This window comes from Camelina sativa, chromosome 2 (genome assembly GCF_000633955.1).
Source record: "Camelina sativa cultivar DH55 chromosome 2, Cs, whole genome shotgun sequence".
Lineage (NCBI taxonomy): Eukaryota > Viridiplantae > Streptophyta > Magnoliopsida > Brassicales > Brassicaceae > Camelina > Camelina sativa.
The window spans coordinates 1,311,876-1,326,413 of record NC_025686.1 but is presented as its reverse complement, the minus strand read 5'-3'; the positions used below and the strand labels follow the sequence as shown (position 1 = coordinate 1,326,413).

At 35.7% G+C, this 14,538-nt stretch overlaps 4 protein-coding genes across 4 annotated transcripts in view; 2 read left to right on the top strand and 2 right to left on the bottom strand.

Moving 5' to 3' along the window:
* LOC104713574 (proline-rich receptor-like protein kinase PERK15) lies at positions 1,543 to 5,472 on the bottom strand. Its single transcript, XM_010430732.2, has 8 exons — positions 5,442 to 5,472; positions 4,527 to 4,943; positions 4,026 to 4,397; positions 3,578 to 3,790; positions 2,828 to 3,199; positions 2,443 to 2,686; positions 2,218 to 2,365; positions 1,543 to 2,134 (listed from the first exon to the last, which is right to left on the bottom strand). The coding sequence occupies exons 1-8, from the start codon at positions 5,470 to 5,472 to the stop codon at positions 1,754 to 1,756; spliced, it is 2,178 nt and encodes a 725-aa protein (XP_010429034.1). The 3' UTR covers positions 1,543 to 1,753.
* LOC104713564 (beta-carotene isomerase D27, chloroplastic-like) lies at positions 6,506 to 8,496 on the bottom strand. Its single transcript, XM_010430720.2, has 8 exons — positions 8,350 to 8,496; positions 8,160 to 8,252; positions 7,956 to 8,060; positions 7,760 to 7,859; positions 7,470 to 7,561; positions 7,288 to 7,368; positions 7,035 to 7,103; positions 6,506 to 6,771 (listed from the first exon to the last, which is right to left on the bottom strand). The coding sequence occupies exons 1-8, from the start codon at positions 8,479 to 8,481 to the stop codon at positions 6,655 to 6,657; spliced, it is 789 nt and encodes a 262-aa protein (XP_010429022.1). The 5' UTR covers positions 8,482 to 8,496; the 3' UTR covers positions 6,506 to 6,654.
* Positions 8,650 to 10,427, top strand: LOC104713554 (pentatricopeptide repeat-containing protein At4g01990, mitochondrial-like). Its single transcript, XM_010430709.2, has 2 exons — positions 8,650 to 8,975; positions 9,062 to 10,427. Exons 1-2 carry the CDS (start codon positions 8,694 to 8,696, stop codon positions 10,292 to 10,294), a joined length of 1,515 nt encoding a protein of 504 aa, XP_010429011.1. The 5' UTR covers positions 8,650 to 8,693; the 3' UTR covers positions 10,295 to 10,427.
* LOC104747056 (uncharacterized PE-PGRS family protein PE_PGRS54-like) overlaps positions 10,715 to 14,538 on the top strand; it is a 14,091-nt gene continuing 10,267 nt past the window's right edge. Inside the window, exons 1-3 of the mRNA XM_019229549.1 lie at positions 10,715 to 10,782; positions 13,914 to 14,023; positions 14,148 to 14,207. Coding sequence (XP_019085094.1) covers positions 10,715 to 10,782; positions 13,914 to 14,023; positions 14,148 to 14,207 — 238 coding nt within the window. The remainder of the gene's footprint in view (positions 10,783 to 13,913; positions 14,024 to 14,147; positions 14,208 to 14,538) is intronic.

Here is a 14,538-nt window from a genome sequence, read left to right as displayed (position 1 = left end):
AATCTACTGTTATTCAAAATAATTTGTTGATTTGGATTTTTAATAACTTAGGTATTATAAAAGATTTGTTTGGTTAAAAATATTGAAATCCAAATCTCATGGTTTTAGATGGGATTTGGAAGAATTTTACAATAAATCTTTTTAAATCATTAAAATCATTTAAAATCTCATGAAAACTCAAATCATTTGGAATATTAGATTGAATACACCCTAATAATTTTTTATGGATTCTAGAAGATCTGAGAGGATTTATTTAATTAAAAATACATAAATCTAAATCTCATGGTTTTAGGTGGTATTTGAAAGAATTTTACTATAAATCATATCAACTTCCCTAAAATCATTAAAATTCTAAATTTCCTAATCCCCATAAAATCCTTCAAAATTATCATACACCCCTAAGTGATTTTAATGATTTTAGGGAAGTTGATATGATTTATGGAAAAAAAAAATTTCACATCCTACCTAAAACTATGAGATTATTAGGATTTCTATATTTTTAACTAAACAAATCCTCTCAAATCTTCGAGAATCCCTCACAGTCGGTGTGGTGGTGATTCGGTTTCGGCGACCTATTGTTTTGGGTTTCCTCACACAGCTTCAACCAAACAGATCTAGGGTGAGATCCGCCTAGGTTTGGGTTCTTCTTACTGGTTCAAGTCACTTAGTTGACATTTCCGACCATGGCGTTTCCGACGGTCTTTGAATGCTTGGTTGAGGTTCTACCATCACGCCGCTCAAGATTTCCCAAGTTTTCTCACTCTAAATCACCAAGTGAGGCAAGATGTTTGTAGTCTTTCAAGGTAGTGGCCAGCTCCGGTGTCCTTAGCCTTCTACTTCTTGCGATATTGGTTTGTTCGGGCAAAAAGAAGATTGGTTTCTTTGTGTAAAATCTACTATCTTGTTTATATCTGTTTATTTCCTTATCTGCCTCCCCAAGTTTGGGGCTTAGTTTCTGAGAGCTTTAAGCCTCGCCAGGGTGTTTTCTGGAGGGGTAAAGTCTCGTCGGCTTAGTTTATGGAGGTTAAAGTCCTGCCGGCGTATCCTACCTTGTATTCCACCTTCGTTCCTTTTTGTTAATAATCTCTCTGTTTCACAAATAATGTCATTTTGACACATATCACACAAATAAAGAAAAACTAGAATTATACATATATGCTCTTATTTAAGGAGTAATTTATCATTTAAATTTAATAAAAAGAGTTTTGGGTTGAGGATAAATTAGAAAAATCCATGTAAAAAGTTACATTAGAAATATAAAATGATAGTCTTTGTAAAACAAAAAACAAATTCCAGAATGACAAAACAAAATCCAGAATGACACTCTTTGTGAAACAGAGAAAGTATATATATTTCATATGACAATTAAAAAAAAGAATATTAGATTGAATTCACCCATAAGATTTATCTAAGAGTAACGAACTAAATGATACACCAACCAGCTCCAAGTTTTACATTGTGTCATTGCACCCATTCGAGATTATAATTTAGATTAGTTTTTTTATATATATTATTATTGACAATGATATTCATATCTGATGATTTGTGGTAAACATTTAATTAATTAACCAAATAAGAAACATATATTTACAAAATTTCATCCTCCAAGAAAGGAGAACCCGAAATCCAAAGAGCTATATGATCATGTCCCAAACTCAAAAGCTTCTCTGCTCGAAATTTTCTCACCTTAAGTGGGAGACAAAAAAAGAAAAAAAAAAAGAAAAAAAGAAAAAAAAGAAGACCATAGGTTCTATCATCGGCCTTCGTGAAGATCTTCTGAGAAAACAGTTGTTCGTGTAATATTTTCATGATCAAAAGCGCTTAGACCAGAATAAGGACCAGAAGAGAACATTGAAGACGTTACTTCTGACTCGAACGTAGCTGATGATTGTCTCCGGTTAGGGCGAGCTTTATTTGAAGTGTTTAAAACCGGGTCCTGATATTCAACAACCCGTTGAACCATTTTAAGTGACTGAACCACTTCACCCATCGTTGGTCTCTGGCTAGCTTCAGGTGCAACACAAGCCGCTGCGATTGTGCAGACTCTTATGAAATCTTCTTTTGGGTATTTTCCTTCCAGTCTTGAATCGACTAGTTCTTCTAATCGGTCTTTGTCCCTTAGAATTGGCCTTGTCTGCATCCACAATCACATTTTTACACTCAAGACTTGGACAATGATAATACAAAAACCTGGACAGGATTTGGAGGAGTTTTTACCCAAGTGACGAGGTTTTCTTGGCCTGAAGGTTGAGACATATCCACAGGTTTTCTACCAGTTAACAACTCAAGAAGAACCACACCGTAACTATAAACATCACTCTTGACGAGTAGGTGTCCCGTCATTGCATATTCAGGCGCTACGTACCTGAAAACAGATTTTAGATTTAATAGGCAGAACTTAATGGTGTACATGAATAATTTCGAGAGGGATGAGCAACTCACCCAAATGTGCCCATAACACGGGTAGACAAGTGATTACCCTTGCCTTCAGGAGCTTGTTTCGCTAGGCCAAAATCTGCGACTTTGGCGTTGAAGTTGTTCTCAAGGAGTATATTAGAGGCTTTGAAATCTCTGTGTATAACCGATGGTTGTGAGTCTTCATGCAGGTAAGCAAGTCCTCTTGCAGCATCAAGTGCAATCTTCATTCTGGTGTCCCAATCAAGAGGACAGTTCAGCCCGAGAGGCCCTGAAACATAAGAATCAACTTAAATAAACCACTCTTGTAGATAAATTTCTGCAACAGTGAGTATAGTAGTATACAATAACTTCTTTTGGTAATGTCAGATCTTAAAGTAAGTAGCAAGGGAAGCGAAGAGTATAATATTACCATGGAGCCAAGCCTCGAGGCTGCCATTTGGAACAAGCTCATAACAAAGTAGGTGCTGAGAAGAATCTCGACTGCTATAGTAACCCACAAGTTTCACCAAATTACGATGATGAAGACGGCTTAACATATCAATCTCCACCTGAAATTCTTTATCGCCTTGTGGCCCTCCACATGTTAGCTTCTTAATTGCTACAGCAGTACCATCGGCTAAGATGCCTCTGTAAACCTTGCCAAACCCACCTTCCCCTAGAATGCTAGCAGATTCAAAGTTGCTAGTGGCTTCCTTGAGTTCTTCATATGACAGAAACCGCGTACTTGCTGGGTGAGGAAGAGATCCCCCTACTGAACCAGCGTCCATGTTCCTTGGTTTTACTGAAAGAAGGAAGATGCAATTTAGTTTTTACTAAAAACAAGAATCAAATTGGCAGGATTTAGGAAAGTAACATAAATCACACTGGTAACATCGATATGAATCATTCATCATCTATGTATCCCTATCCTTCCTGATTCTTTTGTTTGATTTTCTACGGTCTATTGGCCTTTACATAAGGCCAAATGAGAGATTTGGAGTTGAGAAATAACGACACAACTTTAGACCCAACAGAAAAATTGATATTTTCCCCCACATCTATGCTAACTTTCCAATGTGCAGTTCACATGCTGTGTATCTTCTGATATGACTCATGTATTTCGAACTGAGATCGCCCTAACATAAAAGGTTTAATCCTTGTTATGAGAAGAGGTACATACCAGCTTCTTTGTGAGGATCAGGAGCTTTCTCTTCTCGGAGTGCGCAGGAGCAAATAACAAGCACAGAGATTATAGCAAGTATAAGCATACCAGAGGCTATGGCAAAGATAAGTATAAGATTCGGATGCCTCTTTTTCCCTGGAGATCTTACTGACGTAGACGCTGAGGATCCTTGTGATGGTGCTTTATGAGGTGAAGAAGCCACTGACGGTGCTGCAAACATATTCAGGCTTATATTAATGAAAATGTAAGGAAACACGGTTAGATACTCGCAAAAGCATCGAACTGGGAGATGCTACTGTAGTACTGTTAACAAAGTAAACTCTATCAGTCTACTTTCTTTCGGCTATGATATACTTGAGTGTGACCACAGATGTAAACTCAAATGTGCAGAACTGATGTGCCGATTGTATTCTTGCCCTGATACAATTGGAGAAAAGTAGTTTACCTTGAGAAAGTGCAGGGGCCTCAAACCAAGTAAGGTTTAGAAGTTTGTAATCTCCCACCAAAGTAGGGCTAAACTGAATTTTGTGGCTGATAAGCGAAGCGTTTATTGCTGATGCCTCACTTGCTGAAAAACTAATTCCAGAATGAGGGGTGATATCCATTGATATGTTCATCCTTGATAAGCTTAGCACATAAAAGTTGATCAGCTCGATTTGGTGAGGTAGGAGACCAAGCTGGGTAGCAAATTCGTTCATGAACATGTTCCAACTAGGAGTTTCAGAAACATTCAAGAGAAGGATGTCCAGCTTTATAGGATACACACAATGGCAACCAATACTTCTTCGTTTAAGTACCATATCTGGTTTGCAACAATCTGGAAGATAAACAAAATACACACAATGAATTTTAAACTAGTATGTTATTCAAATGACAATTTAAAATGGATAAAGAGTAAAGAACGTATATAATGTTTATTTAATTACGAGACTGGATAACGTCATACTTGAAATGGAGGGGGACAAAGGTGGCTGAGTTAAGGCATCAGGAAGTGCATTATTACTAGATTGTCCCGGGGAAATATCCACCAAGCCGGCTCCGGGAGACTGAGCATTCTTTTTCACGGACGGTTTGGAGAAATGCGAGCTAGTAGGGGGGTGAACAGAGGCGACCAAACGACTATAGGGGGGAGGATACTGAGGTGCTTCTGCTTGTTGTGGTGCGAAATACTTTCTGTGAAACCGCGGATAGTCAGTTGGTAGGGGAAGATCAGGGGTAGCTTGTGAAGTTGAAGGAGATAAAGTTGGTGAAACCGTCAGTCCTTCATAAAGAGCAGCAGCGAACTGAACACTGACGAGAGAAACCACACAATATCCAAAAACCACCGATTTCAACGCCATTATTAGGATATCTCTTTGCGAACCTGAGATAGACATATCATTAGAAACAGTAACAGATAGGTAAAACAAGAAATCTCCTAAAGCTAGTCCATGTGATGGGTAAAAAAATTCAACTACTTGGGAGTAAAACAAGAACTGTCTTTAAGCAACACAATGAATCCCCACTACAAACCTATATATTCATGAAAAAGATGCAAGGGCATGGTCCAAAATCAAACCTACTTTGCCTTTTTTAGCCTGGATAATCTAGCATAATGGGTCCAGAGCTAAAGATCGTGTACCATATTTAGAAACTATAAACATAATCAGTTTCAAAACCCCAAACTACATTTCCAAATTCCATATCGCGATTTGATTTCCATTTTTTCACTAACCAAAATCAGACTGACCTAACAAATAGGTCCATAGACTAACTTTTTTTTCCCCTTCGATTTCATAATTCTCTAAAAACTTCGAGATCACTACTACACTTGGAAGAGAGAGAGAGAGAGAGAGAGTATAAGAAGATAAAGTGAAATTACCAGAAGAGCTCGCGAGTGAGAAAATCTCCATCACCGACACTTTCCGTTGGCTTGAAAACCCTCAGATCTATAAATAAAAACTCGCCGCGAGAACAGAAACTCACAACGGAAGAAGAAACGAAACGTAAAAGACCTTAAACCCGGAAAAAAAACCTCTTCAGGGGGTTTTCAACGGTGGATATATTTACACAAATAAACGGAGCTCCAGAAACCCTAGATTGAGAATCTGCCATCGCCACCATCGATTTCAGCTCCCAGGAAAACTTTTCCGTTGGCGGAGATTTCTTCGGCTTCACTCCGCTTTTAGTACTGTAGAAGAAAAAGAAGAAGAAGCTCCTCCTCCTTCTCTCTCTCTTTTCTTTTTAATTTTTTTCTTTATTAATAAAAACAAAACTTTAATTCTTTATTCCAATATGTTTATTTTTTTTAATATTTTCTTTTTCTTTTTCTAGATCGTTTCGGTTTTTGAATGCTCGACAAAAAGAAGAGAAGCGTGCGGCGTACTTGATTGAGCGTATATGTCCACGCATACTACTAATATACGCCACTAACGGGAAACGAACATTAACGGTAGCCAGAAAAATAAAATAGAAAAACGTGACGGTGTGACTGTCACTGTCAATTATTTTTTTTGTGCACACTCACAGAATGACAGGACTTCTCTGTTACTTTTTTTTTTAGAGTTACTGAATATACACATCTATGTTGGATGACTTCAATTCTCAATGGAGTGATGAGATACTTCGTCACTGATGTTACTTTAAAGATTTATAATCCATCGTGATCTTGGCAAATCCATAGAAGATCATCTAATACAATCTAACTAACTTCTAGGAGCCATTGCGACACCTTATTTTCCATTATTAAACGAACTTGAGGTTGGTTTATTTGGGACGTCAGGCTAAACTGCTATCAATTGAATGTGGCGTACTATAGTAAAAATATTACGGAGGTTCCGAATAATACCTCAAAACAGTTATAAATAGTTTTGCGTAGGATAAAGATGATTTTACCTTGTCATAACTATAGAAAACTGGTTGTTAAATTTCATTTACTGTGGAAGCAAATTGAATGCTGTTAGATTGTTGGATTAAATAAAGAAATTTATGTTTTCTTCCGTAATCTCTAGAATCGAATCTAGAACGTTGATTGATAATATACACAAGCTGCATAATATAAAATGTCAGTGTATGGACATAAAAAAGACGAAGATTTACGCCATAGGACACTCCCCGGATTTTAATTTCCGGCTGCGGGCGATTGAGCATGTCTCAAAACATGGTTCATTAACATTGCCATCATCCTCCGGTGGAGCTACTCCAAATTTAAACTGTTATGATTCAAACATGGAAAGACAAAAGAAAAACTCAGTGAGAATTCAAAAATGGGGTTAATAACTGCACAAAGAAATGCTAATAAAAATAGGATCATTCGAAGAACTCAACATGTTAATTTTGATTAAAACCAATTGACAGTAAATCCATGATCTTGTATATTTAACCAAATCCTGGATTCTTTTCCAGTGGCAGATAAAATTACTCACAATTTAAGAGTTGATATGTCAATTGTTAGAGAAGGGCAAGCAAGATGTACCTGGCAACTATAATCTTTGAAGTTTGGTTCCATCACCAAAGGAACTCCCATGTAGTCTTTAAAGAATGTCTGAAAAATATTCAAAATTCCACAATTTCAGGGATCAATCAAAGAACATTACCTTAAAAGCTTGTAAGCTTATCATTCTACCGAGACTAAAAGTCTTCAAATTAATGTCTTGTTTAAAACAGACACCAACTCAACACAGTTATATAAATTTGTTGATTGGTTTAGTTGAATTACAGAAGAATACCTGAGTTGGTAGTTTGCATGTGTTAATGCATACTCCTACACACTTGCTTTCTTCTAGATACTGACATTTCTCGACGAAAACCTACTTGGATCCCAACTCCTCTCGATTATCAAAAAGATAGAAAAATAACTGACAAAACGAAGTCATATGAAAACAGATGCAAGGTTCAGTATGATCATTACCCCGCTATCCCAAGACTCTCCATTAGGAAGATCGATGACATTTACTTTAGACGGTCCCATTAGCCATTGACAGGTAAGTACAGTAACTCTCGCTTGACATATGGGAAACAAACAGAAGAAATAAGAAAAACCGATTAGCTCGCTGGATTCAAATAAGTCAAAGGCCTCCTATACTAAAGCTTCTTTGTGCCTGCCTAAACTATCTATGATTCAAAATGTAGTTGTTTGTTACCCATATATTTTGATAAATTTGAATTGACAAAGAGGATTGAAGAATCAACAGAACTCACCAACCATCAAAGCAGCTAACTTCCCTTGTGCAACAGGAGCAATGAGAAGCTTGTAAAGCTCTAAAATAAGTGGAGGAAACAACGATTTCAGTATTCGCACCTGTTTTTTAAAAATTAAGCATTTGATCAAAGCTTTACACAAGAAACTTTAGCCTAAAGTGTCTATAAAAAATGATTTATGAAATGAGAAGTATACCGCAGCATCACTAGTCTCCGACCTAGTTCGACCTTTCAACAAGAGAAGCTTCACCAACTCAATAAGTCCAACGTACCCGGGTTTCTCTGAATCCGACCCGACTTCCTATTATTACACATACTTGAACATGAACAAAGACCATTAGACTAATGTCAAAACACTCAAACTCATGAAGAAACCAAACAAATCCAATTTACAACTCACCTGGACCAATTTGTTCCGAAACGATTGCATGAAGAAATCGTCGAAAGGTCCTGGCTTATACTCCAATTTCGAAGCTCCTTCATCTGATTTAACCTGAGTATCATCAGAATTGAAAATCACACATCTATATATGTGCGTCTGTGTTACAAAATTGGTCCAAGTGGGTTGAAAATTTCAAAATTGGAATCACCTCAGAGGAATCAGAGATACGACAACGAACACGCCGCGTGAATTTGGGACTTCGTAGAATTAACTGTGTAGAAGATGAGTTGGAGAAGAATAGGATAGTCCTCGTCGGAGGAGGAAGAAGAAGGATAGCCATTTTTGACCTTAGAAGTTTTTTTTTTGGCTCTCTCAGGAATGACAAAAATAACAAGAACAAACTACACGCCGTTTTTGTTGTACGAAAACAACACGTAGTCTCTGTTTCTATTTTACTAAAAGCCTTTAAAAATTAAAACCCTAGCAAAATCTTGGACTTGTACTGAGAGTGAGATTTTTTTTTTTCAATTCACTGAGAAAATTCAAAATCCGATGATGAATTCCGTTTCACGCCTCGCGAGAAGGTTCTGTGCAACGCTCGCCGCTATTCCGGCGGAGATTAGCGGCTCTGCTTCTGCTTCTGCTTCTGTTCCGACGAAGGCGAAAAAGCATCCTTCGATATACAGGAAACTCTCAAGTCTCGGCACGAGAGGAGGAAAAATAGATGAAACCCTAAATCAATTCGTCATGGAAGGTGTACCTGTCAAAAAACATGACCTTATTCGCTACGCAAAAGATCTTCGCAAGTTTCGTCAACCTCAACGCGCCCTCGAGGTTTGTTTGTTTTCCTCTCTTTGTAAAATTGATTTGAACATCCCAATTAGAAAAGGACTCTGATTATATCGTTTTTTATCTGTTAGATATTTGAGTGGATGGAAACAAAAGAAATTGCGTTTTCTGGTAGCGATCATGCAATTCGTTTGGATCTTATCGCAAAGACTAAAGGCTTAGAGGCGGCTGAAAACTATTTTAACAGTTTAGACGATTCTTCCAAGAATCAGTCGACTTATGGATCCTTATTGAACTGTTACTGTGTTGAACGGGAGGAAGAGAAGGCAAAGGCTCATTTTGAGAATATGGTTGATCTCAATCATGTGAGTAATTCTTTGCCGTTTAATAACTTGATGGCCATGTATTTGCGGTTAGATCAACCAGAGAAGGTACCTGAAGTGGTTGTTGCGATGAAACAGAGGAATATTACACCTTGTGATATCACTTACTCTATGTGGATACAAAGCTGTGGGAGTTTAAAGGATTTGGATGGAGTAGAGAAGGTTCTTGAAGAAATGAAAGCTGAAGGTGAAGAGACTTCTTCCTCGTGGGATACGTTTGCTAATCTTGCAGCTATCTATGTTAAAGTTGGTCTCTATGATAAAGCTGAAGAGGCGCTGAAGTCTCTGGAGAGTAAGATGAATCCTCACTTGCGTGATTCATTTCATTTCCTCATTAGTTTGTATGCTGGAGTTTCGAATGCGAAAGAGGTTTATCGAGTTTGGGATTTGTTAAAGAAAAGACACCCTAATGTCAACAATACAAGCTATCTTATAATTCTCCAAGCATTGAGTAAACTCAATGACGTTGATGGAGTCAAGAGAATCTTTACGGAATGGGAATCAACTTGCTGGACTTACGATATGCGCATGGCAAATGTTGCAATTAGCAGTTACTTAAAGCAGAACATGTACGAAGATGCTGAGGGTGTGTTCAATGGCGCCATGAAAAAATATAAAGGTCAGTTCTCTAAGGCTAGGCAGCTTTTGATGATGCACCTGTTGAAGAACGATCAGGCAGATTTGGCTCTGAAGCATTTTGAAGCGGCGGTTTTGGATCAGGATAAGAACTGGACTTGGAGCTCAGAGCTGATCCGTTTGTTCTTTCTTCACTTTGAGGAAGCCAAAGACGTTGATGGAGCAGAAGAGTTCTGCAGAACCTTGAGGAAATGGAGTCCCCTCGATTCGGAAACTTACACTCTTCTTATGAAGACGTATTTCTCTGCAGGGGAAGATTGTCCGGATATGAGAAAGAGGTTGGAGGAACAAGGGATCCAAGTAGACGAAGAGCAAGAGTGTTTGCTTAGCAAGATCTGCACTTGATTCATTCCTACAGCTTGACTCTGTCTAGACTCTAGTGATAAGTTATTATTGTTCTGTAAAACTACGCATTTGAAGCATTTTGTTCAGACTCACTGTTCTCGTTATAGTTTGCCTTCTATATGCGTTTATAAAACATGTGCGCACATACAGATACATAAAAAGAAAAATAAATAGTAGCAGATATCAAGGAGGATCTATGCGATGCTCGCTATCCTGATGACGGCAAATAAAGCAGCGATTGGTATACGATAATCTCTTCATTATGGGAGAAACAATGGTGATGACGATGTTAGTCTCCTCGACCTCATACACCACCAGTCGAGGTTAGTCTCTTCATTCCTTTTCCTGCTTCAGCCCTTGCCTCACTGAACCAGTGAATTTATCACTTCTGGCGTGGATTAAATGCGGAATCTTAATTCGATGGATGAAGGTTCATGTCAATTAGTCGTTTCTTCCAATTTGCTTTGTGGCTTTTTAGAAGGAAATTGGTAATGGTTTGAGAGCCTGTCGGATAGGGGTCAAATTTGGTTTCTGGATATGATGGTACTATAGAGTCTCTGGACCTATAGAAGAATGTAAAGAACAAAATTACTGATTAGAGCATTGTTATCTTGTTGCTTCTCCCTGTTTGTGATATTAGTTTTATCTTTCACTTAGAATCAATCCGATCATTTGTTTTTCATGGTTCACTTAGGAGAGGAAGGTTTTGGACGGGATGGAAACTAATAGCGATCACCAAGTTTATTTGCATCTCATTGCCAAGACTAAAAGCTTCGAAAGGGACAACTACTATGTTGAACTCAAGGAAGAGAAGGCAAATGCCCTTTTTGTGGACTTGTCTTATCTTAAGTATTAGGATCAAATGTGTTTTTGTTTTTTATTTATTTATTTATATAAATATATGATGATTACATGAACATATATGAAAATAGAGTTTAGTAACATTGTTGATTTACACTGCAAATGATTTTGACAAATATTACTGACCAAAGTATATTTCAAAGACTGAAGCTAATGATCCTATTTTCTTTTCTTTCTTCCCACTTTTACTCGGGTTATAGAGTGCATGAAGGAAATATATGAAGAAATTTAGTAGGTGTGTCTATTTAAATAGTCATGTCACCAAAGATCTATATTTTGAAACCAAATCAGTCGCAATGTCTCAATTTGTGTTTCGTCTCAAATTTGCAACAAAACTACAGTAACAATAAAATTTGCAACATATATATGAAGAAATCTAACTCAAATTTTCTTAATGAAGAAATACTGTTTCTTTCGTGTAAATGGTTTCCTATGTTAATTATATTTATTAAAATCTAGTAATATAAATTTTGAAAATAAAGTCATCCATCTAAATTTATAAGAAAATATTAAAAACGCTACCAAATTACTTTATATACTTAATTTGATTCTCTTATTTTTCTTATATCGTTTGGTTTCCAATTATTTGTTATATGTTTGCAAATAATTAGTTTTACATATGTCAAATCTTTTCGAGTCATTGACACGTAAACCTTTATTAAAAATCAATTTGTCAAAACATTAAACTTTGTATACTAAAATGATCTACTTTAACCACTTTGTTGTTTTTTGTATGTATAATATTTTCCTTCTAATATATGTTTACTAATATATGTTTACAGAAAAGTAGTAATTGCAATTATTTTCTTACTATATTCTTTTCTGTTTGTATATATATTTCAAAAATTTATATATAATAGCAATCCGAATAAATGTCACCAAAAGTTGTGTTTTTTCAATTGTACCTTTTGGATAATTTTCCAAAAAAAATCTCTAAAAAAAATAATTGTATGTTTTACAAAAAGTTGCGATTGTTCATTGTAACGGTTTTTTTGTAAAGTTGCAACTGTTCATTGTACAGTTTTGTTTATTCGAATATTCGTATCTTTTCAAATCTATATATATTTGCCTGTTTGAACTGTTTTCATTTTTTGTCATGACACAAAATAATATAAAATTTCAAACTCAACGGTTTTTACAGCTTTCTAAATTATTCTCTAGCATTCATTTTCTTAAAAATAAATGAATTCCTCCAATTCTTGATTAACAAAAGATTTTTGAAATGATGAATCTAATTTACAATTTTAAGTTAATTTTAAACATAAAAATTTAATGAAAAATGTTCTTGGAGTTTTATTTTCCTAAATTTAGATGGATTATATAGTGAGTTTTTGAATTTGACTTTTCAATATGGTAATAAAGATGTATTATATTTAAAAGCACTTTATATGGATTATTAGGTATAAATATAATCAAGTGCAGACACAACAGTTGCGATTTTTCATAGTACCTTTTCGTAAACATTTTGTTTAAAAATATTCGAACGGTTGTATCTGTTCATTGTAGAGTTGTGTCTTTTCGCTATATTTTATTTATATTTTTTCATCACAATTTTTCGTTCTAATAGGTGTGTCTATTTAAATAGTCATGTCTTTTGAACTCTCTTTATATTTGTCTCTTCATTAGTAATTAACAAATCGTTGAAACAAATTTTCTATTTTACGTTAAATCTAAATAATTGAATATTAATATCTAATATGCTTATAGCAATAGAGAAATTTAATACAACTTAATATAGAATTTACAGTTGCGCCAATTTATCGTAACTTTTCGTTAAAAAAATAGTTTAATATTTAAAAAATAATAATAATCTGAATAAATGTGAACAACAGTTGCCACTTTTCGTAGAAATTTAATAAAACTTAATATAGAATTTACTGGTGCATCTATTTATCGTAACTTTTGGTAAAAACTATTTTAATATTTAAATTTTTTTTTTTTTTTTTGAATGTTGTGTATTTTAATTTTAAATTTTTGTTGATACAGTTTCACTCATTATTAAATATATTTTAATTATAATTATTTAAAAGAAAATTACATTAACTCATTACAACTTTAATTCAATATTCTCAGTTAGGATCACTTTGTCATAATGATTTTTTTATTTGTAGTTCTTTACCATAATTCTTCATAAATTATCTTAGTTATTTATAATATTTTAAACAATATTTTTTGCAAAGTTGCATCTATTCTACATAATTTTGTTTGTTATAAGTTTTCATATTGATGGTTGTGTTTTTAGTAACAGTTTATGTTTAATATTTATGTATTCAAACAATTCTATTATATTCAAATGATTTTATAATGTATAATTTTAAAATTTAAATTTTATTTACTTTATTCTAAAATATTTCTCCCGCGGCATCGCGGGGGTCTGAGTCCTAGTAGTAATAATAATCCTTTTATTATTAGAATTTTTAGTTTATTGTATACTTTTCTTTATATATTTTTTACACTTGTGGAAATCTTAATAGATTTGATACATGTAGCGATCATATATATACTAACCTAAGTTTTTTAGTTTGTTATATAATTTTATTAGAATCTCTTCTTACACATGTCAAAAAATTTAACACATAAATTTTGAAAACCAAACTCTATATAATAAAATTTGAGATGATAATCAATTACATCGCAATCAAATCAATATTTGAATTAAAATTCATAAATAACAAATTAATTTTAAAATATTCATTGTTAAAAATTTCCGTTTTAAAAACGCAGTTTGATTGTAATGTGAAACCTTGTGTGTCANCAGTGGTGCTGTTGGAGGTGGTGTTGGAGGTGCTGTTGGAGGTGGAGCTGGTGGTGGGGTAGTTGGAGGTGGTGCCGGTGGTGCTAGAGGTAGTGTTGGAGGTGGTGCCGGAGGNATCCCAAAAGAAAAGGCATAACAAATTAATTTTAAAATATTCATTGTGAAATCTTCCGTTTAAAAAATGCAGATTGTAATGTGAAACCTTGTGTGTCACGCGTTTGTGATAGTAAAACCCNAGCGCTGTTGGAGGTGGAGTTGGTGCTGGTGTAGTTGGAGGTGGTGTTGGTGGTGCTAGAGGTAGTGTTGGAGGTGGTGCCGGAGGCGCCGTTGGAGGTGGAGCTGGTGCTGGTATAGTTGGAGGTGGTGCTGGTGGAGGAGGTGCTAGAGGTAGTGTTGGTGGCGCTGTTGGAGGTGGGGTTGGTGCCGGTGGCGTTGTTGGAGGTGGTGCCAGAGGCGCTGTTGGAGGCGGTGTCGGTGGTGTTGTTGGAGGTGGTACAGGAGGTGCTGTTGGAGGTGGAGCTGGTGGTTCTGGTGGTGCTAGAGGTAGTGTTGGTGGCGCTGTTGGAGGTGGAGTTGGTGGCGCTGTTGGAGGTGGAGTTGGTGCTGGAGGCACTGTTGGAGGCGGTGT